General features: G+C 46.4%; 1 protein-coding gene across 6 annotated transcripts in view; it reads right to left on the bottom strand.

Annotated features, from left to right (window-relative positions):
• The window catches only part of LDB3 (LIM domain binding 3), a 501,927-nt gene that overhangs the window by 260,184 nt on the left and 226,168 nt on the right, over positions 1-15,575 (bottom strand). For all 6 annotated transcript variants that reach the window (XM_069610771.1, XM_069610772.1, XM_069610773.1 and 3 more), the window contains exon 4: positions 12,988-13,063. In XM_069610771.1, the coding sequence (XP_069466872.1) occupies positions 12,988-13,063 (76 nt within the window). The remainder of the gene's footprint in view (positions 1-12,987; positions 13,064-15,575) is intronic.

Here is a 15,575-nt window from a genome sequence, read left to right as displayed (position 1 = left end):
TGCTTTTAATATGTCAAATTGTACTTGTCGAGTTGCAATGGTTTTTGAATGTGTCCCAGTGTTTTTAGAATTGGGCAAACTTTGCCCTAGTGCTGATACCGTGCAAACTTTGCACTTGCACCGGTGCAAAGTTTCTGCAATCTGTCCCAGGGAGAGCAGATGAGAACCTTTAGACACTGTGTATTCTCCCAAGAGAGCACGGGGTGATAGGCCCAAAATATTTGCCCCCACTGGCTAATCAATATATCCTGACAAAAACCTGAGATCAGCTTTGATGGGAAGTATATACCCACCAAACAAAGACAATTGCAAATAACTGCCCGAAACATGCCTGTAACCTGCCTATAATTGCGGTATAATCTGCATCTCTCATTGGTCACTTTCTGTGAATGCTTCTGTTGATCAGCGGTGACTACCCACTACACTCAAAATTTGCAGAGATGTTGCGATTAACCACTCATAACCCTGCTGGATCGCCCAGCCATGTGTTCAAGCTCCTGGGACCAAGGAATCGTCTGTGATATAACACCCATTGTGCTCACATTTGTGTTAAGCATTTCATCTTTTTGTCGAGATCCATGATCTGCTGACAATCTCATGCGATGAGAAAACGACCACATCCGGCGAAGGATTTTGGCCATGTGGTCCATATGGTACTTTAAATGACCAAGGAAACCCAACATATCTGACTTAAGTGGCTTTGAAAGGCTAGAGAGAAGTCATGAAGCATGGACATGTGAGTGAAGTCCAGTTCCACGAGCCACTGCAGCTCTCATTCAAGGAGAGACAGACTGCGCCCCGGTCAAGATTTGGGCATATGTGTGTTTTATGGCACTTCAAATGACTGAAATTCAGCATACGTGATCTTAGTGGTTGAGAAATCTAGAGAGACTCCTACAGGCAGCCCTTTTTCCACGAGGCTCCTTGAATGAAAGGGCCGCCTGCTGGGTGTCAGAGGAACAGGAGAGCTGGGGTGCGCTGGTGTCACACCTTTGGTGCACCTAGACTCTCCCTTTATTTCTTCATCACAGGCACAGAGACTGTGATTTGGCACAAAAAGGAGGGGTTGGGTGCACTAAAGGAAATAAGGCCAGTGCGCCCCGATTTCCTGCTCTTAGCAGTCCCTCCTTAGGTGAGGGGGTCTCGCACTAGGGGGCATGGCCTAAGTACACCCGTACTTATGCCACCCTCATAACTTGAGCGGCCCATCGATTTAGCATCCCACTTAAAGCACTGGTCGATAAAGTGCAGAGGGACTTGTTTTGCTTTCACATCATGGAATAGCGTAGAGCAAACAATAGTTGCACGCGTTTTGAAGGGTCTGGCTGAAGAGGCCGATGCTACCCCTGGCGTCCCTTGATTGCATTCGCATTTTTTGCGCTATTGAAGAGGCCTGTTTTTATAAACATTTTTAGGGGGCTAAGTTCTTTCACCGCAGATGCAAAAGCAGTTCTTCGGTGAGCCAGCAGAGGGCGCGAGTTTACTGTATAATACATCCGCATGTAGCCACACTGAGCGCGTGAAATCGGGACTTCAGAGGTCAAACAGGGGCACCCAGGTGCGGTGATTACTGAAAGCAAAACAACGTTAACAGCTTCGTTCTGAGCTCTGAACAAATTGCTCATGGAATATATCACTTTGGTCGAAAACTATTAGCCAGATCTGGAGGTGAGAAATATCTAGCTATGTTGAGCTTTTCCTCAGGGTCAGAGGTGAAGGCGTACAAAATGATGATCTATCAGACCATGCTCGTGTTAGGGGGTAATCCTAAACGGCTTTTAGGGGTTACTAGTGATTTAGAATCATCCATGGTATGTACATATCTCCCTGGGCAAACAGACTTTGTATTTACGCCTACACGTTTAATTGTGTCTGTTCATTGTGTGTGTTGTGTGGTTTCCCCGTTTGGCACGAGACCGACTTGGCTTGAATAACTGATAAGCCACGGTGCCCGTTTCTCGCATAGTGGCCACCCGTCGGCACGAAGCTGTTTGCCGCATGCACACGTATAATGTTAGCCCCCACCAAGGCTAGTTGCTTCCTAGACCACCGTGCCCGAGAGAGAACAGGCTTGACGCATGCGCATCTGGGACCAAAGGTTAACGTGTGCCTAGGATGGCCTGCTGTTATTGTCTTCAAGGTTAATGAACGCATCGACGGAGGTCGAGAGAGAGAGAGAGAGAGAGGCTGTGCGCTTGTTTTTAAAACGTCACCTAGTCATGGCATGTGCATGAGCTGTTCACTGCTTTCAATCAGTATGCATTCTTCACCCCATGAGGTACTTCATGTTTACGTATGATGAACACATACATGTGATCCCACCTCATAAATAGGCAGTATTTTCAAAAAGAGAGTTAGAGAATAATGATGTAGAAACATTTGCATTCTTATTATTATTATTTATTTATTTTTAGTGTTCATATTTTATAGTACAATTATACAGGTGGCTCTAGCGAGTCACTGTGGAAATGGTGCCCTATTGAGGTGTTGGTGACATCAATTGATTGAAATGCTCGTTCTTTAGCATTGTGGAATTTTATATCCTCTATTATTTTTTATGTCTTTGTACTTTAATTTATAATACTATCCGAATAAAGTTGATCATGAGCGTATTTAAAACATGTTTTTACCATTAAAGCAATGCTCATAAGGGGTCATTGGGGTTTACCCTGGGATTTAAAACTTAAATAAAAAAATACATTTGTGAATTACTATCTAGCTACATTTGTGTTATGAACATGAGAAAAACCACTTCCACTCTACTGTATACCTTAAACATGGTACACCCTCCAAAGATGTCCATACCATTGGCTCATGGTGTCTCTACATACCAGAAGCCTTTCAGCGGCAGCGGGCAAGGGCATGCAGTATCCCTGGGGAAACACCAGGCGTTTTGTGACAGCAGCTCAAGGCACAGCACGGGAACAGCATTCTGAGGCAAATAGAGTTTATAAGTAGGTTTTAAGCTAACGCACGGGGACTCTCACAGAAGTTCTGTATTACGGCAAACTCATAGAGTGATCATTAAGCCAGCTCAGTAGGTTGAGCACACACTAGGATCTGGGGGTGATCTGCAGGTCACAGGTTCGAATCGTGGCCGGGCCAACTCAGCCTTTCATTCTTCCGTGGTCGATAAATGAGTACCAAATTCAGTTCGGTGATATTGCATCTATATATGTTCTCTGTAAAGTGCTATATACATATAACACATCATTATAACTGCCACCCAGGGAAGGAAGGAATGCGTCATAGTAGCGGAAGTTCTCCATGTCTTGCTGGAGACCCTCCAAAACCACATTCATTTGATATTTATTTATAACGTGCTGAACAGCACACAGGCATGGGGGCACCCGGTTACACAAGTTAAACCAACAGATATGATATGGTATTTATATGGTATTTATAACGCGCCTATACACAGGTGTTTCAAGGCGCGACGAGGCAGGGAGGGGAGGAACAAGGGGAGACAGACAACGATCCTACTAGGCCAGGTGTCATTCAGATCGCGCAAGTGCAGGGGTGGGGGAGGGGGAAAAGTGCAAGGGGAAGGGGAGGGGGGGAAGTGCAGTACAAGGTAAGTGTCGAAAAGTAATAAATAAATAGGGCCAGCTGGTGGCAAGTGCAAGATAAGTGCAGAACAAGTGCTGGGGAAGGGGGGGGGGGCTGTAGGGATACAGAGACAGTCCCGCAGTGCAGAGGGGTTCAAGGGCATCAGTGCAAGTGGAGAGTGGCTGGGCCCAGGACCGAGGCCGTTTAGAGTGGTCCAGTTTCAGGATCAGTGCAGTTTCAGTGAAGAATTAATTTGCTGTTCAGCAGGGGAGAGGGAGAGAGAAAGCAGAAGCAAAGAGGAAGGTTTTGAGGTGCTTCCGGAACCGGAGATGGTTCTCCTCAAGTTAAGATAGATAGACAAGTTAAGATAGATAGACAGGACAATCAAGATCCTAGGGGGACCGAACAGATTTAGCAAAATCAATTACTTGAAGACTAAGGATATGCCCTTATATTCTCTTCATGTCTTAGCTTTAGTGGTAGTGCATTCCAGAACTTAGCAGCGCAAACTGGAAGCGATCTTCCTTGGCCATTTGAGCTTTTACATCCAGGACAGTTGACCTGGGCCAGGTTGGAGGAGTGCAGTGATCTGGTAGGAGTACATCAGGAGACTAAAGACTTTAAGTAGAGGCGGGGGTGGGCAGTCCCAAAAAGGCAGCGATGTACAAGGGAGCCTACTTTAAAGTAGATGCGATGCAGCACTGGTAGCCAATGGAGGTCTCTCCTATGATTGGAGATGTGATTTCTTCTTAGAATTCTCTTAATGACGCGCACCAGTCAGCAGGGCATTGCCATAATCTAGCCAAGACAATATAGTTGCTCGAGCAATAGTAGCGCAGTTCTTTTCAGTGAGGAAGATACAGAATGTATTTAGGGGCGGAGGTAGTAGCTGCAATTCCTGCTGACCTGGTTGACGTTAGGTGTCAGCACTCAGGGAGAATTCCAAAAGGATGGCAAATGTTTTTACCTTACTGTGCACTGAGATTGTACAGTTCTCGATTTTTAAACATTTATAGTTTGGATTCAGTTTGGAGAGTGCCTGCGAGGAGCTGAATATCAGAAGCTTGGTTTTGCTACTGTTGAGGCACAGCCAATAACTGGTCATCCATGACTGAATTAGATTATAGTTACAGAGAAGATTGAAAGAGTCCAGTGCCTAATCACCACTAATTTCCAGGACTAACTGCGTGTCATCCGTGTAGTTCGTAAAAAATATGTCTGATTCCTCGAGGAGCGAGCAGAGAGGTCTTATGTACAGGTTGAACAGTACTGGAGACATGGAGGCCCCCCTGGGTATGGCCCACTGGATGGGGCCGAAGATGAAAAAGATTCTCCCCAATTAATTCTGGACACACTGTGGGACAGGAAGGACTCGATCCATTTGAGAGTTTCCTTTGAGCACTTGCCCAGATGTCCAAGTGTGTGGAGGAGGCGTTTGTGGTCGAGCAGGTTGAATGCCGCCAACAGATCGAGTAGGACCAGAAGACTAGATCTTCCACTATCCATGATACCCAAGCATGTGTGTTTAGAGATCGACGAGAGTTGTCTCCGTGCTGTGTGCTGGTCTGAAGCCCGAATGCCTCGTGTGAAGGACACCATTCACTTCCACAAAGATTGAAGCTGAGAAGCAGCTATTTTGTCAAGTATTATTAAGAGGAAGTTGCAATTGGTGATGGGTCTAAGGTTATCTTTGGGGTCCAATCTGGGTTTCTTGAGCAGGGGGTAACTGTAACAGCCTTGTTTGAATCAGGGACATGATTGTCCTTAAAGGATGAGTTAACCAGGTATGTAAGAAAAGGTACAAAAAGCTCTTGGTGCTCCAGAATAAATTTTGGTGGGAGACTATTTTCTGGACATGTGGTGGGTTGCATAGAGGAACGCATACTCCCCATGTCACTAAAAGAAATCGGGGACAGTGTGAGTTTAAGGTGTTCTTGGATCATAAACCAGTGGGTCTCCAATCGGAGTAGTAAAGGCCAAGTCCTTTTTAATTTTATCTCTGGCCTTTGCTATTTTAGCTTCAAAGGCAGCCTGTACTTCAAAGCTAAAATAACAAAAGGCAGAGATCAAATTAAAAATGACCTCTTTGTCCATGGTGTTTCCCCACCAGCGATTTAGATGCCCCAAGAAGAGGGTGGTGCAGTTTGGTCCAATAATCTCCTCACTCATTGAAACCCGGCATCACTGATGGTGGGCGGTAAATCAGAATGAAATTAATACATCTCTGGTTGATCAGTGTCATTTTAATGTGGAGGATCTGTCAATCCTCTTGATATTGACATGTATATATGAAAAATTAAAGTTTGCTTTTTGCAATGAAGGTCCCTCCCCCCACACCATGGCCGCATTTCCCTGGTTTTACCAAAAATTGCATATACCTCCGGGATGGCCAATTCGATCATAGGACCACTAACATCCGTGAGCCACGTTTCTGTAAGACACATTGGGCCTCATTACAGGTCGGGCGGTCCGGAATTAACAGTGGCGGTAAACCCGCCGCCACAGTTAATTCAGGATCGCCCGATCCCGAGTCCTGCAGGCGGGAGGCGATGTTCCCGCCAGGTCTGACCTGGTGGGTTTAACACCTCCCGCCTTCAGGCGGACGTGGAAACACCAGCACCATCACAAGATGGTGCCGGTGTTTCCACTTCCCCATTCCCATTGAGTCCTATGGGACTCAATGGGAATGGGGATTTACCGAATTCCGCCTCTGGAATTCCCGGGACACCAGGGTCGTAATGCCCTGGTATTTCCGGGAGTCACGGAGGCGGAATGGTAATACGAGTCCGGCGGAAACCAGGCAGTTTTACCGCCTCGGTTATCGCCGGACTCGTAATGAGGCCCACTATGTCTAAGTCCCTATAAATAATGAAATCATGAATTTCACGAGCGTGACTGTTAAGGGACCTGGTGTTCAAAAGGGCCATTTTAATTTTCCCGCCAACCCCTGTGTAAGAAGATGCTATTCTTCCAACTTCCTTAATGGGTTTCATAGAGGGAAGGGCTTGGCCGTCGCCTGTTGTTGTTGCTTGTGGAGGTGAGCCCTGGTTGGTGGGGCAGGGGGCAAGCAACAGAATTGGCTGGGGGCTCTTAAAGTTGGCCCCTCCTCAACTAATTCCAAAGATGGGGCTTGTACCATAGGGCTGAAGTTGGGGGTATTCAGTGTAACCAGGTTGGTACTCTACGGGGGGGGCAGATGATATTACCAGGAGCATGGAGATGCTTTTCAGCGTCGTCTAGTTTCAATTGGACATATTTGTTTACAATTGAAAGACGGTATGCTTGTTTGATTGCTAACAGCAGATTAAGATTTTCGGGGAAGCCTAAAATGCACGGTTGTTGGTCCAAAAGTGCTCTGCTCCTCTGCCTATGTAGGCTACCGGGCCAGAAAGAACGGGCTAGTCAAGAACACAGAGTCTTCAAGCAGTGCCACGAGATCTTAGTGAGGTCAAATGTAAAAAGATCCCGAACTACACTAAGAAGAAAAGTCTGCCACATGGGCATAGGTAATCTTACCTAGTACGATGAAGGGGTAACGGTGAGCGTGCCGAGGTTCGTCAATGACAGGCCAAGGCAAGCTTTTTTGGTGCGCCGGCACTGGTGCACCTGGTCACCACTTTAGTATGCGCTACGGCTGGTGGGAAAGGTAGTCTTCCCAGCTAGATAGTTTTTCAAGGTCTAATGAAGCAGCAGTTTGAGTCCTAATTACCGCAGATTTATGAGCAACACCCACACACACAGGTATGCGTTCACTTTACCGAGCGTGTGAAGACAATGCGAATTCTCACCTATGTAATTGAACCCTTCCTCCATAAGTGACAGAGAATGGTGCTCATTGACTGTGAAAGGAAGAAAAAGGCATGCTACCCCACCCACCTTGTGATCGGTGGAGGAGCGTGAGGGGCACACAAACTGTTACAGCCACAATAAAATTTGACCTCAGAAATGAAGCAAGCTATAGTGCAGGGTGAGGTTGCTGTTTAAAATGGCTGCCAGTTTTTCATGGAGTATTTCCATATTGTTCCTTCCCACAAAAAACGACATTTTCCGCTGACTGATGGTGGATCATTAGATTTGATGTCTTTTGATAGGGCTGGGTGGGGTATCAAACCATATCAACATTTTGAAAATCTCACATGCAGCCCACTGAATTGTTGGTGTGCAGAATGAGAGGAATTCTGTACTTCTGCACAGCCTTACAAGCAGAGCATTTTCATAACAAATTCCCTAGTTCCTATTATGCTAAAGCACAATAATATACTCCCAACAGCTTTTTTGAGTGGGAGAGAAGACACCTCAAACCAGGGCAGGAAGTGGACAGATAAAGCTGGCACTTCCTAATTAGTAGTGAGTAAGGGGGAAGCAAGAACAACAGAGACCCCATTTGCCTTGTGTAAGACACCCTCATGGAAAATAGAGCTAAGGTGAGAATCAACAAAGACAACATCATATGGTCTACAAGTTTAGTGGTCCGTAGATCCCGAAGTGAAAATCGCCGTCAAGAATCAGATCTACGTGATTCAATTGAGAATTTTTCATCATGGGAGAATTCATCCATTTTTATTATAGTTCTTTTTACTGCAAATGTATGCAGTGGGAGACCTCCCCCCCAATTCAGCACTACCTTTTTCCCCCAAGTCAACCCCCACATACATTTGCAGCAGAATGCTATGGAAAAAAAACCGCAGAATTCGCTGATGGAAAATACAGCGATAGAATCTTCCTATCCCTCAAGAATCATGAAGGGCAGAGTGTCTGAGAAGAAAAATTTGCAGTGAGACAAGGAAGCACAGAGCAAGTAAAAAGGAAAGCCTTCATATTTTTGGAAATCTTTGGGGTGCCATCGGCAGCATTGTCTGGTGGCTGCCGAGGGCAAGTAGCTTATAGCGTATAGAAACGGCCTGGTCTTGGTGGTATGGATTCTGTTGCTACCACGTGATCATGTTCCTCCAGTGTCAATGCACTGGAACTTTTGCCCAACTCCTAGCTCTGAAACTGCATCTTACAAGGAGCAAGCAAGTAGACCAAAAGTAATGACAAAACATAGTTCATGGCTTAACAAGGAAAACAAGTTATTTTAAAAAATATTTCCAAAGGAAAGGAAAGCGAGAGTGATCAGGATGGTAGCAGGTGGCAAGTTCTAAGCTGCGGAAGATGCTGCAGAGAAAGCTTGTGTGGAAATGATGAAATGCAGAGACTTCGGCGTAACCAGTAAGTAATGCCAGAACTTCAAGTGACTCTCTCTCTCTATCTCTCTCTCCCTCTCTCGATCAAGCTCAATGTCATCTGGCCTAGTAAGATCATTGTCTCTGTCTTCCCTCTGTTCCCCCTTCCTTGCCTCGTCGTGCCTTGAAACACTTGTGTATAGGCGCATTATAAATGCCATATCATATCATATCATATCACATCTCTCTCGACAGATGAGGTCTAATCTGGCAGATATGTTTGCACCATCAACCCAAGGGCCTTAGAGATAATTCTGCATGGCTTGAAGAATGTTCGCTGGTGAAGGAGAGGAGTAATCTGGTCAAACCTCTGGGTGCGGTGGATCAACCTGGAAATTAAGAACAAGGATTTAATGGCAGCCGTAGACGAGGGCAGGGACCTATGGAGAATGCCTCCCCTAAACTAACAGGGAATAAGAGACTATAGAGCAGAAAGGAAGTCTGACTGAGACAGGAAAGCTCAGAGCAACCTGATAACATAATCTATAGATATAGTACCCTGTGAGATTGAGCATGAAACTTAGAGTCTAAGACGAAGGCTAGTGATTTTCTTGAGGACACCCAAGAGGGAGTAATACTATCCAAAGTCTGCTTGCTGTGGGTCAGGTACTGCTTTGTGGCTTATCGCTGATGGCATTGGCACGTACACCAGCAAGACACTGGGTATAACAGGACGAACCGGAACTACCATTCCGAGAGGCCCACAATGATGTCCTTCACAACCGTGCTTCCTGACGGTATTGCCCAAGGCATATGCTCCTTAAAAGTGCTTGATTATGTTTGCGCACACGTGTCTTGGTTTCTTGTCTCTCCTTCTCAGTGACTCATGGCCTGCCCCTGCTTTAGCTAGCACGTGCCGCCTGCTGACTGGGGCTTTTATAACGGAGAGACTGCCGGCCCATTCATCTTATTGGTATCCTGCTGACCAATGCCTACACGACAGACTGCTTGCCTGCTGCTTGGTCCTGTCGCCGCTGCGCCCTGCTGACCAGTGTGCAACATGGACTGCCTTCCAGCCCCTTTTCCATGCTGGGAAAAGTCTACTATTCCTGTGTTTTTCTGGTCTTGCTTTGTTGTTCTGCTTAACTGGTCCCGTGCCGAATTCCTTAGAACCTCACCCACCACATCCCTCCTGTGGTTTTCAAATCCCCTCTCATAAGTTATTTTGGGAGAAGTGACTACTCCACCTCATGTTCCTTGAACCCTACAGGGATTTGTACCCGTGGAATGTTGGGAACATCCTCACTTTTTAGGAACTCTGCACTTCCCCCAAGTGAGGCTCTGAATATATACAGGAAGGACCTTAGATCCCCTCCTCAGTGCAACTGTGTTGGTAACCAGACATCCCTTTAATGTACACTCTCTGGGTCTCTTCACATCAACCCAGGTACTTGTTCAGAGGGAGGGGTTATTATATGAAGTAAGGCGCTTTTGTGAATGGCAATGCCAGTGCAGAACAGCCTCCTGGTGCTAGCTAACCAGCGTAGCCAACTTCTCAGATTTGTGAGCCAAGAATAACCGAGGAAAGAGGTCGATTTTTGTAGGCGGGGGAGTTACCTGGTATTTCATTTCTTTTTCTGTAACCTGTGTACGTGTTTCCTTTTGCAATTTGGGACTGGAGTTCCCCACAGGGTTATCATCCCCACCTATTTGTGTCTCCCCATTGGATATTATCTTTTCAGTAGAACCCAAGGGTAGGCAGCAAGAGGGTTTCATTATTAAAGTCAATGTCAGCCTGGATTTTCAGATGAGGAATAAATGTCTTCCCGAGTTCCTCAGCACCATGCTTCACAGCGTACATTTGTGAAAAGGTGCTTTGAGTGGCTGGAAACATGACAAGCTCACATTGAGTCTAGGTAGACACTCGCTTTCCTAGCAAAGCTTGCTCGGATCCACTGGAGGGGCTACAACTGTGCTGCTATCATGATGTCACCATAACTCACCCAGACTTTGAGGGTTTAATAGGACATCTGTGGAAGCTGGAACGTTTGTGCATGCTCTTCCTGTTCCTTCAAGGCACCAACGTCGGCCACCTTGCTTCTGAAGTCATAAAGCACCAAATAACTGACGCTGTCCCTGGAGGTAACATGCTCCATGAACCAAGAAAAAAGTGTGCCTCGCCCGCTGCGAGCACTCCTTTGGTATTCTTCGGTCCACCCTTCAGAAGCTGTGTTCTTCTACTCAGAGCACCATGTTATTTCCAACACCTGAAGCCCCCCACTTTACCCCACCTTTTTCCGTTGAACCCCCGACTCCGTGGCAGCCACAAAAGCATCTCATGATAAATCATTGTGTAGTGTCCACTAATAAATCTACTCACTCATTGAAAAAAACTTCACTGTAGCTCAAAAGTGAAAATGATTTTTTTTTAAAGTTTCCACATTTGGTTCTCTCTCAATGAGCCCCAGCGCAAATCACTCTTGCTTTCATTTGGTAGATCTCTTTCTTCTGCTGGGGCCTCCACCTGGAACAGCCTCCCTGCCTCTCTGAAACTTGAGGAGAACCATCTCCGGTTCCGGAAGCACCTCAAGACCTTCCTCTTAGCTTTTGCTTTCACTCCTCCTCTCCCTGCTGATCTCCTGGCTGAATCTGAAACTGCACTGGTTACCTGGCTGCCCTCCGATCTCGGGCCCCGGTCCCCTACCCGCCAGTTGCACACCTGCACTGCCCCCCTGGCAACCCTTGCACTCAGTGACTGTTCTGTATCCCTACAGCCCCTACTAGCATTTGACATGCAATGCCTGCACTTACCCTGCACTTGCCACCAGCTGGGCGCACTTTTATTTATTGTCCTTATTTATCTTGCTGTTATCCTATGTACTGCACTGTGCCCTCCCCTCCCCCCCGCACTTTTCTCCTCCCCCCCTCCCCTGCACTTGCGCGATCTCAATGCCACCTGGCCTAGTAGGATCGTTGTCTCTGTCTTCCCTATGTTACCCCTCCCTTGCCTCATCGCGCCTTGAAACACTTGCGTATAGGCGCGTTATAAATGCCATATCATATATCATATCATATCATGAAAATAGCCTCCGCATGTCCTGCCTTGGAGACAGTGTCAAAAAGCCAAAAACATAGAATGTGGTCTTAATCTAAAACTCCCATGTTAGGAAGCTGTCTCCTGGCATTGACCAGGCTCCATTGGTTGCCTGAGAGCCACCAAATGTATTTCAACGCCCATCACTTCCGTCGAATAGACTCAGTGGATGGTCAGCTTGCCGCGGTGTGTGGTTCCAAGCAAACTACCATAGGGTGGCTTTGCGTTTTCAGTGCAGGCCACAGAGATCTGCGATTCTACCTACGTTCCCCATTATGGGCTGAAGGCTAACTGTGCTTCACACATGAAGCTGATATATTGGTTGCAGCCTGTTCCACCCTTGTGCTTTACAGACTCAACATTCATATAAGCCATGCCGTTAATAGTAGCGTCCATGAGATGGGGAGATTTAGGAACTTTTTTGGGCCACATTCTACTAACGGGAACCAGTAAATAACTGATGACCAGGATGTATTTGATTGTGGCATGTCATTTAGGAGATAACACCCCCCCCCCTATGTCACACCTTGTGACCCCTTATGTTGGGTTATTTTGTACACTCCTTGTGGGATGCCTTTTTTCCACCTCTGATGAATTTCGCAAGGTAAAAGGCTATTTGATGTCACTTCCAGTGATGTCATCTTGCATTTAAAAAAAACATGTGATATAACTTCTTTTACCCCAACAATTATGGAGGAAAAACTTGTTGAGATTTTTAGAACGGTATTGATTATGGTACATCCCGGGTCTATGGCTCAGTGGCAGGGGTGTTGCTAGGTCTGGAAAAGACCCGGGGCTAGCTAATGTTGGAACTGTTGGGACTGGGGGCTAGCTAGCCCTTTGGTTGTAGCTCCTGAGATTCTACCCGGGGCTACAACCAAAAGACCATGCACTTCTCTATAACACATGACCGAATGACAGCGATGCCCCAGTAAAGCGCTGAAGATGCATTCATGTACATAACCGCTGCCAAGGAGATGCCACTCTAAATCCTTGATGTCATCTGCAGAATCTTCATTAGCCCAACACTTTGGAAACTATATTCACACATAACACACAGAGTTCATTTAACCTACAGTTAACTTTAAGAAAGTTGAAAAATAGGCGCTTCATGGAGATGTGTCATCCAAACAAGAGAAGGCCACCGGCGTGGAGTTGGGCAGAGCACACTCTACCTACCTTCTGATGGGGGATCATCGGCATGGGAGAGTCGACGCGAGGTGTGGCTGTTGGAACTGGACCTGGACGCTTGGACCTGGAATAAAATAGAAAAGTTTCCAGCATTAGAAATGATAGCCAAACTCATAGCAACCCTAAACATGCTCAAACGGCCTGTGTAACTAAGCAGAGGGCTCTGGGAAGGGATGGCGAGAACTCAAGGAGGTCTGCCGCATGCCCACGATTAATGCTCATGGTCATATGTGGGAGGGTTGGTAGGCAGCAGGGTCTCCTCTCTGTAAGGACATTGACTCTGTACGCTGGCTTTAGCAGCCCATGGCGCTGGAAGTCAGCAGAGAAGGTGTGCCAGTGACAGCAAAGGCTCTGCTGCAGTTAAGCCCGGGATGGGCCAAAAGAACCGCAAACAAGACCCTGGCTAGATATCGTCAAGCGGCATCTAAAGGGCCGCGCCTGAGACTAAAAAACAAACGGACCGATCTTACTAACCCATTTTCCCTTCCTGCTCTACTTACAAAAATGACTCCACTACACAAGACCTGGGCTAGCCACACTCCACATAAACAACAGAGAACCATTACTCTGTCCACACCTCGAGTAAACCACCTACATGGTCCAAAAACCCATCAACAATTCAACTATAGACCATGATGCTGGATTATCTTACAGCCATGACCACCTGTGACTCTGGATCCCTTATGGACACTATCTAACCAGTGCACACAACCATCACTTCATAACCCGCACACCACACTAACACACCCGCACACCACACTAACACCAACACAAAACATTACCACATACCCGAAGCACTGAATCTTACCCATTCGGTTACAATCCACGAGGCCTCTCACAATACTAGCACTTCAAAACAACACTCACAGATGCCAGTTCCTCCTGGTTCTGAATGTATCCTCTGACCCTATCCCCACTAATCCCCCACCCCCTCCCTTTCAGAGCCACGCAAGTGCTTTGAGGCTGCCCTGGGTGTAGTGGTGCACGGTACAAAACAACATAGCATAGCATAACATATTAATCACTGGCATGGTTTTTAATATGCCCTCTATCCTGGAAGAGACACCTTTAGCTTGAGGGCTAGTCAAGACAAGAACATTTATATATGGCCGGTTTCTATTAAAACCAATAACACACATCACAATGAAGATAAAACATTAGAAAAAGAAGGCTAGAGTTTGCATTATTTACCAAGTTGATTTGCATAATTTTTAAATGTACATATTAAAAGTCCACATAGCAGGATCAATTGTCTGCCAATGTTCACACAAAAGCACACTGGCACACATCAATACATTTGAAAAACGTAAATATTATTTTTCCTTACCTAATTAGAAAATTAATTATTCGCATACATTCGTTTACATACTGATCATGTCACAGAAATAGCAATCTGTCAGGGAAACAACGTGCATGCCCATTTTTAAAAAGAGCATGTAAATCAAAAGGAATATTGATAAGCGCCCATTGACTAAGAGGGGATTGCATGGAAGAAGGAGGAGGACAGAGAATTAGTGTAAAGAAATAATGGCGTGAGTCTTTAACAATAGCCTACAAGAAACTAACACCAGGTGGCTTACTGGCCCTCTACCCATCAAGGGCCTATTCACAGAACGTTTAGCGCAGTGCAAAGTGACGTTGCACTGCAAAAATACACTTTCCAGCGGGACTAATTCACAGAGCCGAGCAAAGTGACTTTGCACTGAAAAAGCACTCTTTGCACCTCGCTAAATGGGCCTAATTCACACAAAAAAGCACTAATTCTGCGCTACTAGTTACTTTTTGTGTGAATTAGGCCCATTTTGGGCAGTGCAAAGAGTACTTTGGCTGTGCAAAGTCACTTTGCTCCACCCTAAAGGTTCTATGAATTAGGCCCCGAGTCTCCTCCTTGCCCCCTACTTCCACACCATCAACTTTCTAGGAACCTGTGGAGAGTAGCTGCACCCTGGACAGGTCATACAGGCTAGGGGTGGTATGGACAGACATGAGTGGCTGAGATAGGTGGCAAGAGCGAGTCCTTCGTGATTAAAGACAATTCTTTGAAAAACTAAACAGGGTGCCTTCATCGTCTGGCTTTGGTGGAAGCGATCACTGGCGTCATCGAGTCAACTTGTGTTAGGGGGTCATGCCAAGCACCAGTTGACTTTTGGAGCATTACTCTTGATGCCAATGATGGCTGGAGGAACAGGCAATGTCCACCCAAGCTCTGCTCTCCTGCTTTAGTGGCTTCGCGTTCAGACTCTTGAAACCACCAAGTGCTAAGCCAACTCTCAAGTGCTTGGATTTCCAAGTTCTTCACTGGGAAGGTGGTGATGCCAACGTCATGGGAACACGGAAGGCGTAGCCTCCCGGAAGACAGGATGGCAGAAGGCCTTCTTTTCAGTGGTTTCTGTTGCCGGGACCACAGTTCCCTCTCTGGAACAGGCACCCATTGGCCACAGCAGGAGGGCCGCTGTCCTGTTAAAAGCGTGTGAACGCATTTGTGGCACCATAGCATACAGTATTTGGAGTGCTACACTTATGGTATGGAAAGGAAATCTAGACGAACCTTGAATGCAATATGATGTGAGCTACAA

This window comes from Ambystoma mexicanum, chromosome 8, assembly GCF_040938575.1.
Source record: "Ambystoma mexicanum isolate Mex_15411 chromosome 8, UKY_AmexF1_1, whole genome shotgun sequence".
Classification (NCBI taxonomy): domain Eukaryota; kingdom Metazoa; phylum Chordata; class Amphibia; order Caudata; family Ambystomatidae; genus Ambystoma; species Ambystoma mexicanum.
Note: the sequence above shows the minus strand (reverse complement) of the source record. Positions and strands in the feature narration are given on the sequence as shown.